This window comes from Malus domestica, chromosome 17, assembly GCF_042453785.1.
Source record: "Malus domestica chromosome 17, GDT2T_hap1".
Classification (NCBI taxonomy): Eukaryota; Viridiplantae; Streptophyta; class Magnoliopsida; order Rosales; family Rosaceae; genus Malus; species Malus domestica.
Window position 1 is genome coordinate 3,328,142 of NC_091677.1, and position 18,081 is coordinate 3,346,222.

The 18,081-nt window shown below is 39.2% G+C and overlaps 4 protein-coding genes across 4 annotated transcripts; 1 reads left to right on the top strand and 3 right to left on the bottom strand.

Annotated features, from left to right (window-relative positions):
* Positions 1 to 49: 49 nt before the first annotated feature.
* Positions 50 to 2,138, bottom strand: LOC103404601 (glucan endo-1,3-beta-D-glucosidase-like). The gene has a single exon (XM_008343526.3). It carries the CDS (start codon positions 2,136 to 2,138, stop codon positions 99 to 101), a length of 2,040 nt encoding a protein of 679 aa, XP_008341748.3. The 3' UTR covers positions 50 to 98.
* A 1,309-nt stretch (positions 2,139 to 3,447) lies between these two features.
* LOC103404410 (outer plastidial membrane protein porin-like) lies at positions 3,448 to 5,937 on the bottom strand. Its single transcript, XM_008343314.4, has 6 exons — positions 5,710 to 5,937; positions 5,501 to 5,568; positions 4,738 to 4,848; positions 4,383 to 4,469; positions 4,053 to 4,261; positions 3,448 to 3,940 (listed from the first exon to the last, which is right to left on the bottom strand). Exons 1-6 carry the CDS (start codon positions 5,753 to 5,755, stop codon positions 3,634 to 3,636), a joined length of 828 nt encoding a protein of 275 aa, XP_008341536.1. The 5' UTR covers positions 5,756 to 5,937; the 3' UTR covers positions 3,448 to 3,633.
* Positions 5,938 to 7,597: 1,660 nt separating this feature from the next.
* LOC103404411 (pectate lyase-like) lies at positions 7,598 to 9,830 on the top strand. The gene is made up of 4 exons (XM_008343315.3): positions 7,598 to 7,960; positions 8,248 to 8,932; positions 9,035 to 9,277; positions 9,371 to 9,830. Exons 1-4 carry the CDS (start codon positions 7,749 to 7,751, stop codon positions 9,593 to 9,595), a joined length of 1,365 nt encoding a protein of 454 aa, XP_008341537.1. The 5' UTR covers positions 7,598 to 7,748; the 3' UTR covers positions 9,596 to 9,830.
* Positions 9,831 to 10,435: 605 nt separating this feature from the next.
* On the bottom strand, positions 10,436 to 15,880 carry LOC103404412 (FACT complex subunit SSRP1-like). Its single transcript, XM_008343316.4, has 16 exons — positions 15,673 to 15,880; positions 14,856 to 15,041; positions 14,455 to 14,560; positions 13,878 to 14,014; positions 13,587 to 13,670; positions 13,393 to 13,487; positions 13,117 to 13,225; positions 12,806 to 12,892; positions 12,630 to 12,722; positions 12,312 to 12,509; positions 12,069 to 12,214; positions 11,833 to 11,983; positions 11,297 to 11,395; positions 11,027 to 11,212; positions 10,850 to 10,928; positions 10,436 to 10,753 (listed from the first exon to the last, which is right to left on the bottom strand). Exons 1-16 carry the CDS (start codon positions 15,724 to 15,726, stop codon positions 10,632 to 10,634), a joined length of 1,932 nt encoding a protein of 643 aa, XP_008341538.1. The 5' UTR covers positions 15,727 to 15,880; the 3' UTR covers positions 10,436 to 10,631.
* Between the last annotated feature and the right edge of the window lie 2,201 nt (positions 15,881 to 18,081).

Below are 18,081 nucleotides of genomic sequence, written 5' to 3' on the forward strand. Positions count from 1 at the left end.
GATCATTAAAAAAAATTACGAAAAAGAATATGAAATTAAACGAAAAAAAAAAAAAAAAAAAAAAAACCTCATGCGAGAAGAAATTAACCAACAAAAGTTCATCTACTGTGAATCCACCATAAGAGATTACTGCGGGAGTTTCCATCGTCGAATTCTTCCAAGCTTCTAATCTTCTCCAAAGCGCCTTCTTTGTCGTACATCCCTTGTAATGCATACACAAATCCTTTCCATGCTTCCGTGACTCCCGTCCTGCTGAGCGCCGGCGATGCCCAGTTCACTAGCTCACTAGCAAACCCGACATCAGCGAACAATACCTCAGTAACTGGCAAAACAGGCACCATTTGGATTCCAAGTCTGATTTCTTTTGCCTCCGCAGTCGCAAACCAAAGCCCGCTCTCTCTCTTGGTCGACCATAAAACTCCCACAACCCGATTCTCCTTCGCGAAATCTTGCTCGTAAATTTGATTCTCTCCTCCCTCTCTCACATGCCACCACATTTGAGCTGCCTGAATTTCTAATGCAGTAAGCAGCGAACCGGTGGCCTCAAGTTGCGCATCTTTATACGCTTTCCCCATCAGAGCGGCTGCATAGTACGCATTAACTGCCTCACTCGTACTCTCTTGATTCCTCCCGTCTGCGAATTCTGTCAACCCTGCCGCCCACGAGTGCAACTTATAAAGATCAAAGCATCTCAGACGCGTGTAATTTGGATTCAATTTCTTGTCCTTGTTGAGAAAATCCTCCACGAGCAAGTAAGCTTGAGGCTTGTACTTCTCTCCCCATGCAGGATCAATCTTTGCTAACACGGAAATTGCATATATAAAGTACCCCAGATGAAAATGGTGATCTGAATAAAGACCAAACCCGAAATCTGCAGCTGGATCAGTTGCGGAGGATTTGGTAACAAGTCCACCCCATGTTTTATCATGCAAGAATCCGTTGCCGCTAAAAGTACCATCCAACCACGGCTCGATTTTATTGCTCAAGAACGTCCTAATCGCAGGGATCACATCAGGACAGGCTACCTCCTCGGCGATCAGAGCCAGCCTCGCAGCTCTAGCAACTAGTTTCCCGTAAAAGTACGAAGACGTGGTAGTTGATTCTGTTGAACTAAGAGCGTCAACATCTCGACGAAGTGCAGATATGATCTCTGAAAACGAATCCTTTTTTACACCTCCAACGGAATTCCAAGTGACTGGAATAGGCTTCGATGCTAACACCCACGAATCACCAACGACGCCAATCAAATCCCCGTCGATGCTTTTGTACTTAAAATCTTGCAAAATTGTTGCGTTGGACAGAAGCTTGAGATGTAGAGGATGAGCTAGCATGAGCAAGTCTCCACCTATCTTTTCGAACTTATACGACAAAGTATTTGAATTTTCGAGCACAGCTGCACCAGAAATCGGGTAACAAGAACTGAAGTGGTCGAGAACTTGCTCAGATTTAGGATCAGGATCCGGCATCACAGCAACACGAAAAATCCCAGAAAATTCTTTAAGAGTTAACGTGGATGAGTCGCTGTCAGTAAATTCAGTTGGTGAGGATGTATATATTAGCCATGTGTGATCATTGTCGAGCTTGACGATGAACTTGGTGCTCGAGCCACTCGCTGAGGATGCCGAGACAATCGTATGATCGGTCGATATAGAAACCGACGTGGGACGATAAACAAAGCAGGTGAGAAAGGGGCTTCCTCGAACCAGGTAGAAGCGGAGGTTGGAGGAGGGAAAGTCCAATGTCACACTCAAATCATTGAAGTCGGACACTACATGGTGACCGTTGCTATTTGAAGTTGAGGCGATGGTGAGGTCGGCTTCGAACGGGGTTGTGGATACGACGGTAGAGGAGTAGGAGAAAGACGGGTAAGCAAGAGATAGAGAAGAGTTGGCTGATCTGATGGTGTAGGGGTGGATGTATTCAGGTTGATCGCCATTGCCGAGGACAAAGTTTTGGAAGAAGGAGTTGGTGGGGAGCGGGGATGAGAGGAGGTTCGAGGCGAAGAAGGTTGAAGGGTCGGGGAGGATGGTGGACTGAGCTTCCGGGAAGAGGAACGGGGCGGGGGTAGCCTGTGGAATCAATGCCGAAAAACACAGTACGCAGACGACGAGAGCAAGAGGAGAGAGCATGCTTGCCATGATGCCTTTGATTTAGTTCGTAAACTTGTTGTAAATTATCAGTATTTCAATCGGACTTGTATATTTTATAGGGATTCTATGGTTATGTACGAGATTTTACAGGGATTCCTAATTTACGTGGGAAATTTGAAAGCCTTGTCAGATTTGATATTACTAGTTTTGAGAACTAGGAAAAGTATTGTGATTTTTCTCCTCAACAAATATGGTTTTTTGTGTTACTTGCTCATTTTTTTGGGGTGAAAAATTGCTTTATTTCAACACAATAATTACACAAGAAAATGCCCAGATACATACACATAAACAAAAAAAAGGACTCAGAAGCAACTAAAGAGCCCAAAACAAAAGTTTGAGTCCAAAACAAAGAAAACACCGAAACAAACGTTAGCAGCTTCAATCTGCCGTCATCGGAAAGCCGCTTACCAACCAACAGAAACAAACGTTCCCTACACACACCCAAAAAAAAGCTAAACAGAGCCCCAAAACTAGAAGAAAACTGAGTGAAAATAGAATCCCAAAACAAATCCCTAAACATCGCCGAGCACCACACTAGTAGCTACCACACATTCGAAGAAGCAACCCGTTAGCAACAGGGCCCACAAAGTGAAACCCAAAAAGAATGAAGCCAAGTGGGAAAGAGCACCCCACTAACAACAGTGCCATCAAAGGCAATCCCAAGGAAGGAGGTGATGTGAACACCCGAGCGAAAACTCTACACACCTTCCGGGTAAAACGCGAAAAATCGCAGTACAAAGATGTAGAAGCCAAACCAGGATGTGAAGTCAAAGAAGGATGGGGCTGATTGGGTTGAAGATGGAGTGAAGTGGCGAAGAAAGTAGAGGAAAAATGAGAAAAAAAATGGAAAGAAGATGCAAAGAAAGGGAAAAAGGAAGAAACGGCAGAAGGAAAAAAAGTGGAAGGAAGAAGGAAAGTGGAAGGGAGGAGAGAATGAAGAAAAAAAGGGGGGAAGGTGGAAAGGAAGTGGAATGGAGGAAGGAAAGAAAGGAAAGCCTTGTGAGATATGGGAGAGATTTCAAAAACCAGGAAACCTTATTTTCCTTTTTTGGTCTCCTAATTATATAGGGTTTTGTTTTAATTAGAGCATCTCCAACGGATAATACAAATACGATTCTTCAAATACATATTTGTCGACCCATGTGGCTATTTGAAGATGCAAAAGAAGCCCGAAATATCATTGCTTATAGAAGGAGAAAAAGAAGTACCGAAACAGGCACGAAAAATGGGAACAAAATTTAAACTCTATCGGGCATCATCATCCTCGGCTGACACAGCAATAAAAAAGGTAGCAAAATGTCTGAAACCATCAAATTTTTATTTTTACAAACCGATGCCAACAAAATAGAAGGATTTCCCTACCATATGGACTTGTTCCGAGAAAAAAGAAACAAACTTTTTAGAACCGAATAGAAGTCAGCCTGGAAAGACAACTATACTACGCTCTACCTCTGCTCTCTGCCGCAGTGAGCAATGAGCCCGCTCATGGCTTGAGAGCAAGAGCCAACCCAATCTTGGCGCTCTTCTCAATGGCCTTGGTGTCTACCTCTCCCGAAACAGTGAGGAATGACTTTGGGCGCCACTCATGCTGGACCAGGGCACTTGCCTTGCCAAAGTTGTTCACACGTGCCTTAATGGTTGTCATTGGATCAAGGGCGTGCTGGGTGCCAAGAGTGATGGTATTCTCGTTGGTGGGAAACCTGTGAGTCACCTCGGCGCCAACAGCTGTGTTGGAGAGGGGATTGACACTGTGATAGTACGATGCACTGAGGATGTCACCTTTATCATTCCTGTATCACAAAAACTAATCTTTATCACACCATGCATCAAAAGTACAACATCAGGAGGCCAATATATGAAAAATCAAACAAGCCAATCTTAGACAACCAAAAGAATACTTACAGGGTCAATGCAGCAATAAGATCAGCATTGGAGAAGCTCAATCCAGCATTGCATTTAGTCAAAATCCCGGTCTTGGTGTCAAATGACAGATCAGCACCAAGTGCAAGCTGATTGGTTCCAATAACACCGGAGAAGTTAACAATAGGGTTGGCTGTCAAACCAACGCTGGAGCTTATCCCTGCATAGTCATGCAGATATTGGAGTTCCACCTGTTAACAATCACCCACATATTAGATAGCAATTCTACAACTGATCCCGATTAATGAAATGCTTTACTACACAGAGTGAACCACATCGACCCACAAGTTTTACCACATATAACAGTCCTACCTTGCCAGACCTCTGATCAGGAACTTTGAAGCAAAAGATTGCCTTCAGGCCAGGAGCAGGTTGATCAACCGTAATAGTGGTGGACAGCTGATAACAAAACAAACTGTTGGTAAACACAACTTAGCAAGAAAATATGAGTAAATTAAAATAATTACTTTATTCAGTTGTTAATGTAGTAAAGCTACTCAGTTCCATTATATCTGAATGAACATTAACACTATTTCTAATGGACATGTGTGGGTCAAACAAAAAGCAAGGAAAAATGAAAATACTTTAGGCATTTACAATAAAAACCTCAATAGGATCCAGTAAAACAAAATAGATGGAAAAGAAACATAAACGGATGTGTACTTACATTGGAGTCGGTGTCAACTTTGATATCAGTTGTGACGTTCTTGTTTTTCAATTGAGTGTTCACATCACCCAGAAAAAGCTCACCTTTGTTGGTTCCTGAAGTGGTGATAGCCTGCAGATATGAAGCGGTAAGTAATTGTAGGAAATATGGTTAACTTAGAACTTGTAAACTATAGGGCGGGTCATGTAGAACGAAGAGTCGGTAAGAATGGTATGTGCAAGGGAAAAGTACAAGGAAAAATATATGAATCAGTTGAAATATTCCGCTGCTCATTGAGTTTGGCTAGAAAATCCACTAAATTTCTTAAACTAAACAAAATCTAATAATACAACCGAAAGAAGTTAACTCAAAACTAGCAAAGAATCGGCACCCGGCATAAAATAAAAAAGTTCTTAAATTCAACAAAATCTAATAACTAAGCGGAAAAGGATGTTAGTTCAACTCAACAATTCAACATAATCACAGAAATAAATCAATAATTAACAGTACAAGCTTAAATGCCACCAAATTCTAACCCAAAATATTAATCAACTTCGAAAAAAATTAACAGGATAAAAATGGTTACAAGCTAAACCACTAAGCATAATTGAAACAGAAAGTTAGAAGTTTCAATCGGAGCCGAATAATTTCTCCGAAAGTGGAATAAAACTATGTCTCATATCTAGAAACAAAAACCTAAAGATTCAACAAGTGAATATACATACACACACACAAACACGAACATACAGATCTCAAGGCAAGAAAAAAGAGGGAAAGAACTCACCACTCCAGTGGGAGAGAAGGTAGTGATGGTGAACTTCTTGTCGCTCTGGTAATCCTTGTACAGAAGATCTGAAATTTAACAAAAACCCATTAGAAAAAATGAAATTTAAGAAAAACCCATCAGCTTTTTACAACCAAATTTATACATACACATAGACACACACACATACATACATATATCAGATAATGTAAAAGGAGGGATAGCTATACCTCTGGCTTTCTTGCCGATGTCGGTGTAAAGCCCAGGTCCCACCATTTCTCAGCAAAGATTTGGGATTTGAAGGCGAAGAATGGAACCCAGAAGGGATTTGGGCGTCTCCGTAGCTCTCTGAGAAACACAAGTGAGAAATGGCGAAAGGCAATGAGCGATATATATTGGGGGAGGCGAAATGCCCTAAATCACTCACCCGATTTCAATTTCAGCTTTCTTTTTGGCGAGTTTTTTATTTTACTCTATTTTTCATTTTTGATTAAATGGTGGCCGTCGGATATCGCTTTCCTCACCGTTGATTTGTCTATTTTCTGGATTTTTTTATTTTTTGTGAATTTACAGGTGAGACTTGGAGTTTCGGCCAAGCTAATTTGATTTGTTGAATTTTACCAAATTGGTCTTTTTCTTTTCCCCAAAGCAAAGGACTTTTTCTTTTTTTCCTATAATTTACCAAGAAAATAAATAATAGGTTTTTTTTATATAGTTTATTCATCATTTTCTTTGTGTTGAAAAATAAAATGGTTGTGATGATCGTATAATAACAAAATTGGTGGCTGTGACAGTGACATCACTTGTTTAGTACTACAAGAAGATTGGAATTATTTGAGGAAATCGTAGCAATGGTTCTTCAATTTTAACTCAATCAGAGTAATAGTCTATCAATTAAAAATATGTGACTATTAGTCCCTCAACTTCTCAAAACGTATAACGATGTTCCCTTTCGTCAACTCTGTTAGAACTTCCGTCAAAATGAGTCACGTGTCATGGATGTAAGGTTGAATCAAGGGACAAATATGGAAACCAAATGAGAAAACTGTAGCAATGTTCCCTCAATTTTAATCCAATTGGAGAAGTGGTCTCTCAATTTTAACTCAATTGAAACAATGTTCCCTTAACTTTAACCCAATTGGAGCAACGGTCCCTCAACTTTAGCCCAATTGTAACAATGGCCCCTCCAACATGACTCATTTTGACGGATTTGACGAAAAAATCATAGTTTCACGTTTTGATGAGTTAAGGGATCAATAGTCATAAACTTTTAGTTAATGGAACATTGCTCCAATTGGATTAAAATTGAGAGACCATTACTACAATTTTTCTGAAATTATATTGATGACAATTTGCCCTTCATTGACAATTAAATAATTAAGGTACCAAAGTTATGAATGAAACAACATTATCGAAATTTCCACCATATTTTGGAGTATGACATGCATCGTAAAAGGATCTCTAACGGAGATGTCATATGTAAAAATCAAATTTAAATTTAATAGATTATGTGGCAATTTAATATCATGCAAAACCATAGACAGATATGTCAAAATGTTTCATTATGTATTATTTTCTTTTGTTATATTTATGAGTTATTAAAGAAGTGGAAAGTAACCATTTCAAAGAAACAAAACAGGTTGTATTGATTGTGGGGAAGATTATGGTTAATTATAACTAATAATCAATTATAACCCATGAAGGAGATTAGTTAAGGATATGCTAATTAAGTACATGATTGTGGTTTGATTGTACCACTTCTGTTAGCTAACTGCAATCTAATAGAAATGATCTGGATGCGACGGAAAACTTCAACGAAACGATTGTAAATTTTCATCATTTGTCTGTCTATGAAACTGTATATCTCTTTCATCACGCAAATGTGGTGGTGTATAGGGTGTTCCATTGAGTCATGTCCTCACATTTTGGGCAAACTGTCAACCTTTAGAGGAAGATGGTTCCCCACCTTCTACGATTCTAAATTTAGACAACGTTTTCTCTATATAATTCAAAATTTTCATTGCAAAAAAACAAGCAATACAATAGTATTGCAATATACTTTAGAATCTTTTTTTTTTTAATTTCAATTAATCTTTTTCAGGCAAGGTCTAGCTGGGCTGAATCTGACCCCGGTTAAAATCTGGGCTCGATCTCATAGACCTTGCCATTTCTAGAAACTTTGTTCTTAAAAATTTATAAAATTAAATTTACAAAAAAAAAAAAGGAAAGAAAAAACAAAAAAAAAGAGCAAAAAAATATACTTGGACCAATGGCGTCGAAGCTCAATTTGGCCCTTCTTATGATATCTTTCTGCATGCTGGTTCCAAGCTTGAAGGCAGAGACACAAAATGACACCCTCAACATTGCTGAGTTCGACTCTGTATGGCAGCAACGAGCCCTGAAAGCTCAGAAGGCAGCTCTCAAGGCCTACCAACCCAACCCGGAACAAGTAACCGAGGACTTCAACGAAAGCGTTGAAATGTACGTAAATTCGACATTTTTATCCTTAATTCTCTTCAAATTTTGTTTATCAATCTATATTGTTGCGTTTCTTTCCCAATGTCTGTATCATTTCATCTAAATACAGTCTTTTAAAAGAAGGGCGACGGTAATCAGTAGTAGTGCTCGAAATTAATCATGCATGATGATAATGCAGGGTTTTTAACGTTTATGTTGTACATATATGGTCTATTTATTAAAAACGAGATGATAATTAGTTAGATGGTACAAATAACAATATCCTTAATCGACCATGCATGATAACGCAGGACCATCATTGAGGACGACCACGACGATGATCATGCTGCGGGCAACAGCACAGGGAGGCATCTGTTAGGCAAACGTTACACGGGCCCTTGCAAGGCCACAAACCCTATCGACCGCTGCTGGCGGTGCCAGGCCAACTGGGCTGACAACCGCAAGCATCTGGCCAGCTGCGTGAAAGGCTTCGGCCGCAAGACACGCGGAGGCAAGAAAGGGGCTTACTACATCGTCACCGACTCTTCCGACGACAATATCCATGACCCTAAGCCCGGAACCCTACGTCACGCCGTGATCCAAAAGCAACCCTTGTGGATCATATTTGCACGCAGCATGGTCATCAGGCTGACCCAGGAGCTCATAGTAACAAGCCACAAGACAATTGACGCACGCGGGGCAAATGTGCATATTGCTCATGGCGCTGGGATCACACTCCAGTTCGTGCAGAACGTGATTATTCATGGCCTCCACATCCACGACACTGTACCGGGCAATGGAGGTATGATCAGGGACTCCGTGGATCACATCGGGATTCGCACGCATAGCGACGGAGATGGTATCTCCATCTACGGATCGTCTAACATTTGGCTCGACCATCTTTCTATGTGGAATTGCGCCGATGGGCTCATCGACGCCATTCAAGGGTCCACTGCTATAACCATATCCAACAGCCACTTCACCCGTCACAACGACGTACGTTTTTATTTATTTTTAAATGATAATGGTCGGGAAATGTTATTGACACTGCAAAATAAGATAACAAAGAGTAACTAATTGGCGACACTAATGGTGCAGGTGATGCTTTTCGGAGCTAGCGATGGGTTTTCTGGGGATGCAATCATGCAGATAACGGTTGCATTTAACCATTTCGGCAAGGGATTGATACAGAGAATGCCAAGATGCAGATGGGGATTTATCCATGTTGTGAACAATGACTACACACATTGGCTCATGTATGCCATCGGAGGAAGCTCTCACCCCACAATTATCAGCCAGGGCAACCGATTCATCGCCCCACCGAACCAGGCTGCAAAAGAAGTACATACACGAACACAATATTATCAATTAAAACGTACGCGAACACATGATTACTGAAGTAATGTTTTAATTTTGTGACGCTTGAATTTACAGGTGACGAAGAGAGACTATGCACCGGAGAGCGTATGGAAGAGCTGGCAATGGAGATCAGAAGGAGATCTTATGATAAACGGAGCATTCTTTGTTCAATCTGGTGTGCCTAGCAAGAACCATGGATTTGGAAGGTTAGACGTCATGAAGGCAAGGCCAGGTACATACGTCACAAGGCTCACACGCTTTGCAGGTTCTCTCAACTGCAAGGTTGGCCACCCATGCTAGAACAAACATAAAAGAGCTAACTATATATCAATGGTGATCAAATGGATAGGCGGCCGGCCGGTGCCGGAAGGTGAAGTGTGATAACTGAAGAGAAACAAATGAAGAAGTGATGGTGAAGTGCAGAGAAATGTGGATATGGATTCTTTTACTTGCTTGTTTTTTTTTTTTTTTTTGTGTTTTAATCTATATTATGTATTAACAAACCCAAGGGTTATGTTGTAGTAGTATTTACACCCTAAGAAATAAAAAGCAAATAAACGCGAGAGATAATCCAATCCAATTTTGTGGAGTAATGAACATTGTTTGCGAGTACGAAAGGTTTTTAATTCTTAATTTTAATTTTTTTTGGATTTCTATTCCTTTTCTTTTGTAGCAAGAAATATATACAGCTCGAAACATCCCTAAACAAAAAATTTACTTCGTAAAAAGAATAAGATTGTAGATAATACAACGATATCCGACTGTCGTTCGTGGCATCGCTACCGTCTTCAGGTACAAAAGAGATGAAAGTAAGGGTGCCTTGAAAGAAAATGTAGTTTTAGATTGAGAATTGGTATTGGAAACATTTGAAAATTTAACCAGAAAAGATTTAGGCAAATCATAAATGAGGGTCCATATTTCCTGTGAAGTTCAGGAGTTGGAACACCACCATAGGCAACGGCGGCCACCGCCACTGCTGCATCCGATTGCAATTAAAGAAGATTGAAATAAGGGTTGAGAAAGAGGAGACCACCGGAGGTAGTTGTTCTACTAACAATGAAAGAAGAGCGCAACAAATATTTTGTGTTGAAGCATGCAAGACACCGTAGTGGGAAGTCGGAGTATCTGAAAATAGTCGTCTCGGCACGAAAACGGGTATTTTATGACCTAACTAGTACATCAAGTATATAATGTTAACCATACATTGTACAAAGAAAATAAATAGATGCAAGAAAGAAACGAACACAGATCCTACCGATGAGCTAGAGCTCAAGGAAACACTACTCTTCGAACTAAAAACTGCCTCGTTCCATTTCCTATCTTAATCTACGCGCTTTCAATCAGATTCGTTCCCCGAATCTATGTTCATGGGTTGGGGGTTCTTGTAGCCGTTAATTTCATCCTTGTAGCGTTCTTTATCTTGACGAGCCTTTGCTTCATATGGCTCCTTTTCATCAGCTGAAAAATGGAAAACATGGCGTTAAGTTGTAATTCGCAGAAATTCATCATGTTGTGGAAGCACGCTGGATGCAATTTCAGTCGAAGCATACATACCCGACATCTTTTTCCACTTCTCTCCAAGTGCTCTCCCCACAGCGGTAAACGCAATTCCAGGGTTCTCTCTCCTTACATTCTGTGGTCAACACAAATAAGGTCGGTAATTTTCTTCGAAACATCGATAAGAACCTCAACCAAAAGTTAGAACCAATAGGCAGAAATTAAAAAACCCACCTCTCTCTCCGTATTTGAGAAGAACATGAAACCAGACATCGCTCTTTTCGGTGCATTTGGATCCTTTTTCTTCTTCTGTTTTTTCTTCTTTGAACCATCTTCACCTGCATCTTTGGTTTTTTGTTTCTTGGAAGATGGTACCTTGGAAGTTGAAGGTTCCTTACGAGACTCCTTTTTCGCAGGCTTCTGAAATTGACAATTCATGTTACATTGATAAATCTTCTCACAATTATACTTATTAGGCCAGCAAAATTAATAGAAATGACTTGCCTCTTTTTCACCTCCGCTTTCACTAGCATCAGAATCATCCTCCCCGGAGTCATCAGTAGGAGAACCTCCATCATCCTTGTCAATAACAAAATCTTCATCCTGCCAAAGTTAAACACGTTTAACACATTTAGACTGGAATATCACACGACACAGTCAACACATAAGTGTACGGATGCATGAAACCACTAGAACTAACCACAAATAAAGAGTGCCCAAGGAAAACAGTTATGGAATTACCAACTATCCCAAAAAATTTTGATTAAAGTCCGAACGACATAATTGATGTATGTTTTAAGTGTGGATAGAGTATCTACTACGAGTGTCCTGTTCACAAACATCCGCTTTTACAAACCACAGAAGAACTTTCAGCATTTTACAGATCGACGAAGGATATACATAGCAATAGGGAAGAAAAATATAAGTAGTTTACCAAACTGTATCCTATTAATAGTGCAGTCCATGATATATTCAATCCAAAGAGAATCAGACCAAGAAAAAAACAAAAGTAAACAAATAATATAGGATAAAAGTTCCACCTCTTCGTCACTCTCATCATCACCAGCTTCATTCTTCACACGGACAAGATGCGGGTCAACAGCATCATCATCTGCGTCATCAAGAAGAGGAGCCACACCACCATTTGCTGCTTGGCCTTCTCCTAAGTTCATGATTTTGAGACCCTTTGAACTGCACATGACATGTGGCCAAAAGGTCAAATTTTAAAATCCACAGCACCAAAGACCAACTATGGAAACCAGCACTCATTACCAACCTGATGAAGTCAAAAAGATTATGATATTCATTCCTCTGAATGTTTCGGAACAGGTGTTCTTGCTCACTTTTGAGTCGGATGAGAAGGTCAAAATAGTGCATATTTGAGCCTCCAGCGCCATGCCTCTCAAATTCCACATAGTCAATCTTGTAACAGAAACACCAAAAAGAAAAAGGGTGAGGTTCCACTTATCAATCGGGTATATCAGCACTATAATCTCAATCATATGCATGCATATTCTACCTGATCATGAAGAATAAGGGTGGGAGGTTTTGGTAGAAAAAAGAAGCTCTTCTCCAGAGGATATAGAACACCATCTTCAGCTTTCAATGAAGATTTGACAGCATAACCATCTTGACAGCTGCGGAATTTTCCCGGTTTCGTAACTTTGGCACCAGACAAGCCACGCAGTATTGTGGTGAACACTTCATGCATTAGTCCCTGTTAATTTAAAAATAAAAGAAATAACGGCAGCACACGTCAATTAGCACACTGTTTTAAACAAATAAAACAACAGTTAGTTAGATTACAATCTTCAGGAGAGTAGAAGGAACTATCTACCTTATAAGATAGTTCTAACTTGTCCTTGTACTTCGTGTTCAAAAGTTCTTCACTCATTGCCAGGTCGGTTTGATACACGAGGTCAGTTTCAAACTTCACAAGACAGAAGATGTCAATTGAAGGAAACAATGAAAAAGTCAAACCGCTGATCAACAAGGCAAAGAAACAAACACTACCTGCAAAACAATATGTGGGTACAATGTTTGCCCTTTACGGATAGGAGGATCAAGAGTAACAACAACATAGGTATGAGGCTGGTTAGACTGCACAAACAAAGAATCTATTATAGACATGCCAAAGCCACAGTAACTGGTTCCAAGAATGGAGTAATTAGAACACCGACAGTCCTTTCAGCCCTTGAAGAGAACTCACTAATATGCATGGAACAATGTTATAGGTAAGGTAACTAAGCTAATTATGTATAACAAAAGCTTTGGAAGAAGAACAAGTGAAAAACTAATTCTAGTGCCCAAGATAAGATTGAAACCTTCGGAAGTAGAAACAGCCGAACAACACTGCTGTACTGAATTTTGAAATCATTAGCCTGTCCTTGTAGCCGCAAGAATGAAAGATGAAGTTCCACGCTGTAGCGACCCCTACATTAAACAAGTACTTCCATTAGCCTGGCATTGCATATGGAAAGAAATCCATGCACCAGCATAGTACATATACGCATAATCTAATAAATACAGAAGGCGCATGTTCCTATGCTAGTATGGATCGAAGTAGGTGCAGTATCCCTAGCATTTTCATTAATATCTACCTTGGTGTGAGGATTGCAATGCTATCAAATGTGGTAACAGCATCTTCACCTCCAGAACCAACATCTGCCATCGACGAGATTTTGTCACGGAAAACCTACATAATATTCAATTAGAAATTATCAATATATCAATTGCAAGATCAATGAAAAAAAGGACCTACAAAACTCTTATCACATAGCAAGAACTTACTTACCTGAGCAGGAGGATGACTCTCGTCACCAACAAATTGAGTGTTGGAGTTAGGTATATGAAAGCTTATTTCCATCAATGAATCTTTCTGTTGTAAATATAACACAAATAGAAAAATACTCATAAGCAAACAACTCAGTATGAAACTATTAATTACTCGAGAAAAAACCTAGATTTTATGCCAAAGAGAGCTCATATCTAACTATGGGTAACTTTAGAACCATAAGTATAAATGTAGAAAACTCCCACCATCTTTAGGAAAAAGTATATGAAACACCAAATGTAAGCAACAAACCTCATTAGCTCCTGTGGTATCATCCACATGGAACTCTAAGATGACATCATTTTTTCCCTGAAGTTGTGTTTGTGAGACATCAGCCAAAGATACCTCAAATGCTTGCTTGGAGTCAACCAAGAAAGTCAGCATATTCCCTGCAGAACAGAAGAGATGTTTAACAAACCAATGATACAACCAAGGGAATCATTATCATCAGAGAAGGAATCATACATGGACGAATGGTAAAAAAAATCATAACAGAACTGCACAAGACCATTTCTTAAGGATATTAAACATGCACAAAAAGAAATGTCCAGTTGCTCTAAGACTCCATAAAAGACAAAGCATTAAGTTGAAAAATGCGAAAACAGAAGAACCAACTTCAAGCAATTTCAGCTGCACATTATGTTTAAAGATGTAGCAAGCAGAAATCATTTTCCCAACTTTCATCCAATGAGAAATTGAGAATCTATCCACATACCAAAAAACATGGAAGAAAGCAATTTACAAGAAAAAAGTGATCATAACAAAGAATGCAAGGTAGATCAAAATAAGTAAACAACAGGCAACTTGAATATAAGAGAACATCACTGACCACTTAAATCCACTTCTCCCCAATTACGTCCGCTTACAGAAAGTTGCTTCTCCGCCGGTGTTAACCCACATGTATTTTGAAAATAATTGGTCAAACTAGTGACGTCCTACAATGCAAGCACAGCATTAAAGAGCCAAAAATCAGTATGCAGTTCACATCCCTGCAGAGCATCATTGACTGAAAGCTACTTTTTAGTTTAGTCTATCATAACTCAAAATCACAATTGGCATGCCTCAGATGCATGAAAAAAAAATACTCAGTTTAAACCGTCACCTTGTGAATGAAAGTTCTTATGGATGTGCATTTGTTAAATAATTACAAGACTTTTTGTAAAATATATTAAACAAAAACATAAGACAAGAAGTGGATCAGTGAATAATTCTATGTAAATGCTCACCAACCTGGTCACGAAATCCAATGAACTTGTAGTATAACCCGTCTTTAATCTGAACACCAAGTTGGTTAGTCTTTGGGACCTTCATCCATGTTACCCCAACAATGTCAGCTTTATCAACCTCGACTGCTTTACCACCTCCCTGTTTTTTCCATAAAATTCCTCCTGAAAATATTTTAAGCTGCCCTGGATTCTGCATTCCACATGCAACACAATGAGTAAGTTTACATTTCCTCCATAGCTCATTAATCACTTCACCACTTCAGGTTTCACCATCTCAGCAAATTCAAAAATCTGAATATAAAGCAATAAACTTCTACCGAATGCAATCAAATCAGGAAGGAACAAACTTTTCTTCCTCGGATTTCCATGGCAACCAAGCAGAGCATATTCAAATTTCTCGTCACCAAAAAGTGAAAGACTTTATTGAAACTTAAACGGATGGAAATTCAACACGAACAACCGAAACAAAACCCCGACTTCCCTATCCCAAACCCTACGATTCCCGCTCTGCACAAAATTAATAATTACAAATTTCTCCACAACCAAATTGCACAAAAATCAAAGAAAAATCCAGGAAGAAACAAATTAGGGTTTCAAAGGGACCAATAGAAAGAAAACCCAGCTACCGGAATCCCCAAAAACCCTCATTTCTACACAAAATTCAACCGACCCAAATAAACTGAAACCAACTTCATTCCCAAATCAAAGAGGACTCATTCATATCGCATTTGAAAAAGTTCAGAAGGAAAAACCCTAATCGACGAACGAAACCCCAAAAATTCCAGCTACCACGAATCGGAGCGGGGAATAGAGAAACTCACCGTGCCGCCGCGGCCTCCGAGGGAGATGTTGTTGAAGAGGTGGCCGTCCGTCATGGTTTCTCACGGTCGAGGAATCGAACCCGAGCTGCGGAGCCAAGCTTCGAGCATGAGAGAAAGAAGCGGTGAAGATTTGAAGAGTGAGGGAGTGTGCGTTTGAGATGGTGGGAGTGGGAGAGGAGGGTGTTTTATAGTTGGATTGGCTGTGCGCAATGCGCACTGCCCCCAATGCGCGCCAATTGGGATGCGATGTTGGTGTTGCGCTGTCGTTTTGAAACCCAAGCAAGCCCAACTATAAACTAATTGGGCTGGGTTGGTATCTGGCCCATTCACAAGCCCGTTTATACGGACTTTTCTTTTTTGGCATTTTATCTACCGTGGTTCTTGAAATAGGCATAATTCCTTAGTTCTTGAGATTGAAAAACGATATAAGTGATCCCTGAGTTTGTCCAACGCCAATCATTTTGGTCATTCCGTGAAAATTCTTCGTTCAATTAAGGGTAATTTTTGTCCAATCAACCCCTTTCCATTTCACGGAGATTTCTCACAGAATGACCAAAATGATTGAAAGTGGACAAATTTAGGGACCATTTTTATCGATTTTCACTAGACCAAAGTGAGGAGTTATGTCAATCTTAAAAACCAATTTAACTAAAAAGACCTTTCCTTTTATGTTGAAAATAAAGGAGAGGTCAAATGAGAATAAAACTTGAATCTCTATATAGGATCTCGAGTCTTTACATTTAAAAACCGTGCATTTACCAGCAATTTATAAAATTTAAAACATTCAAACGATCCAATGACGCTGGAGAGAACAGGTTAGCTTGAATTTATTTTTCCTCGTTTATCTCATTCTCTAAATTGAACATATCCTGCCGTTAGACCTCGTTTCAACTCCTCCCTCCATCTCCTCCCTCCATCTCCTCCGTTTCTTTTGCTCTGAAAGATGATACATAAGCTTGATCTCCAATGTGGGATTGACCAATCTTTGGTTGCTAAGAATTGAAGAAGTCAAAAGAGAATAAAACTTGAAAAAAAAGTTTCCTAATTAATTGTATTAACATACTTGTCGGCACACTGAAAAAATCCCCCTATGAAGAGGGAGGAGATTGGAAAACGGAAGCCTGAACGGGTGTTACCATCAATTTTCAATAAAATGACAAACTTAATCTCTTCTCCAGAGTTATTGGATCATTGTAATGCTTAAAATTTTATAAAATGCGAGTGAATGCATAACCCTAACTACATAGACTCGGAATTCCTTAAATATATATTAGTTAGTACTACAATTAGCAAGTACATTATGAGAAGTAATATAATATATAACAATATTAACTACAATTCTGTTGAAATTATTATTTTCAAAGAAAAAAATTCCTAGAAAACACCGTGGTATCCGTAGGCATCAGACTCAAAAAAGCATCAGAACCTGAATGTAATTAATTACTATATTAATTAAAAACTAACTAAACATAAAATTCCAAACTATCCGATGAGCCCTAAGGAATTTTAGAATCAGAAACCGACCAGCTGTTTAAAAAAAAAATCATTATTTCTTGACAAACACTCCATCTTTCTACTTGTTTTCTTGCTTTTTCTACAGTGCTCTACTGTTCTTGTTATATATATAAAATAAGATAAACATGGTTGATTCGCAGGAACTTGCAGCTGGTCGATGTCAATGGACATGGATCCTCTCTGGATCCATTGGTCCTCATCCACCAAATTCTATAATTCGGGTTATTGAAATTTGATCAAACGGTTAAAGTTATTATAACTTTTAAAATTGACCCCCGTTTGTAACCGTTGTATCAAATTTTAAATGTCCAGATTAACCGGATTTGGTAGATTAGGACCAATGGATCCGGAGGGGATCCATGTCTGATGCCAATGACCAAGATCAGCCGGAACTTTCAGCTGGTCGATGTCAATGACCAAGATCAGCACACGCATTCTTTTTTTAATCTTTTATTTTGTTGGGTTGTTTCGGTCACCTTCATGCCAGCTGCTTAAAACTTTCGGCATAAGAGTAAATCTGTCGAATCACTAGTTGTATTGTACATTATCATGTGCCTGTCTCTCTAATATTCAGTGATTATATAGAAATATAGTTGCATTATAATCAGTGACAACCAAAAATTTCACTCGTAGATCTTAGTGAGAACAAATTTAAAGGGGGTATGAGTTTTACTTCATATCAATCTTTAGACAATGTGGATCTAGTATGTTGATTGCTATAAGTAAATGAGGTTGAAACTCAAATCTTATATGAACAAATTAACCGCAATTAAACTTTGAAAGTTACTTTTGATGCTTGAAAGTTACCCAAATTTAAATTATGTAATTATTGCAGATGTGGATTATGTCAGTTCGTAAGAAAAATACATATATAGATTAAATCAGTTGGTTATG

What these genes read in the sequence shown, in the direction of transcription:
- LOC103404410 (XM_008343314.4), bottom strand. Translation starts at nt 5,755, where the DNA reads ATGGTGGGACCTGGGCTTTACACCGACATCGGCAAGAAAGCCAGAG. An exon ending in CATCGGCAAGAAAGCCAGAG is followed by an intron (nt 5,569 to 5,709) that starts GTATAGCTATCC and finishes GTTAAATTTCAG; the next exon opens with ATCTTCTGTACAAGGATTAC. An exon ending in CCTTCTCTCCCACTGGAGTG is followed by an intron (nt 4,849 to 5,500) that starts GTGAGTTCTTTC and finishes TCATATCTGCAG; the next exon opens with GCTATCACCACTTCAGGAAC.
- LOC103404601 (XM_008343526.3), bottom strand. Translation starts at nt 2,138, where the DNA reads ATGGCAAGCATGCTCTCTCCTCTTGCTCTCGTCGTCTGCGTACTGTGT.
- LOC103404411 (XM_008343315.3), top strand. Translation starts at nt 7,749, where the DNA reads ATGGCGTCGAAGCTCAATTTGGCCCTTCTTATGATATCTTTCTGCATG. An exon ending in TTCAACGAAAGCGTTGAAAT is followed by an intron (nt 7,961 to 8,247) that starts GTACGTAAATTC and finishes ATGATAACGCAG; the next exon opens with GACCATCATTGAGGACGACC. An exon ending in ACTTCACCCGTCACAACGAC is followed by an intron (nt 8,933 to 9,034) that starts GTACGTTTTTAT and finishes CTAATGGTGCAG; the next exon opens with GTGATGCTTTTCGGAGCTAG.
- LOC103404412 (XM_008343316.4), bottom strand. Translation starts at nt 15,726, where the DNA reads ATGACGGACGGCCACCTCTTCAACAACATCTCCCTCGGAGGCCGCGGC. An exon ending in AGAGTCATCCTCCTGCTCAG is followed by an intron (nt 13,488 to 13,586) that starts GTAAGTAAGTTC and finishes AATATTATGTAG; the next exon opens with GTTTTCCGTGACAAAATCTC. An exon ending in TCTCAAATACGGAGAGAGAG is followed by an intron (nt 10,929 to 11,026) that starts GTGGGTTTTTTA and finishes TGTTGACCACAG; the next exon opens with AATGTAAGGAGAGAGAACCC.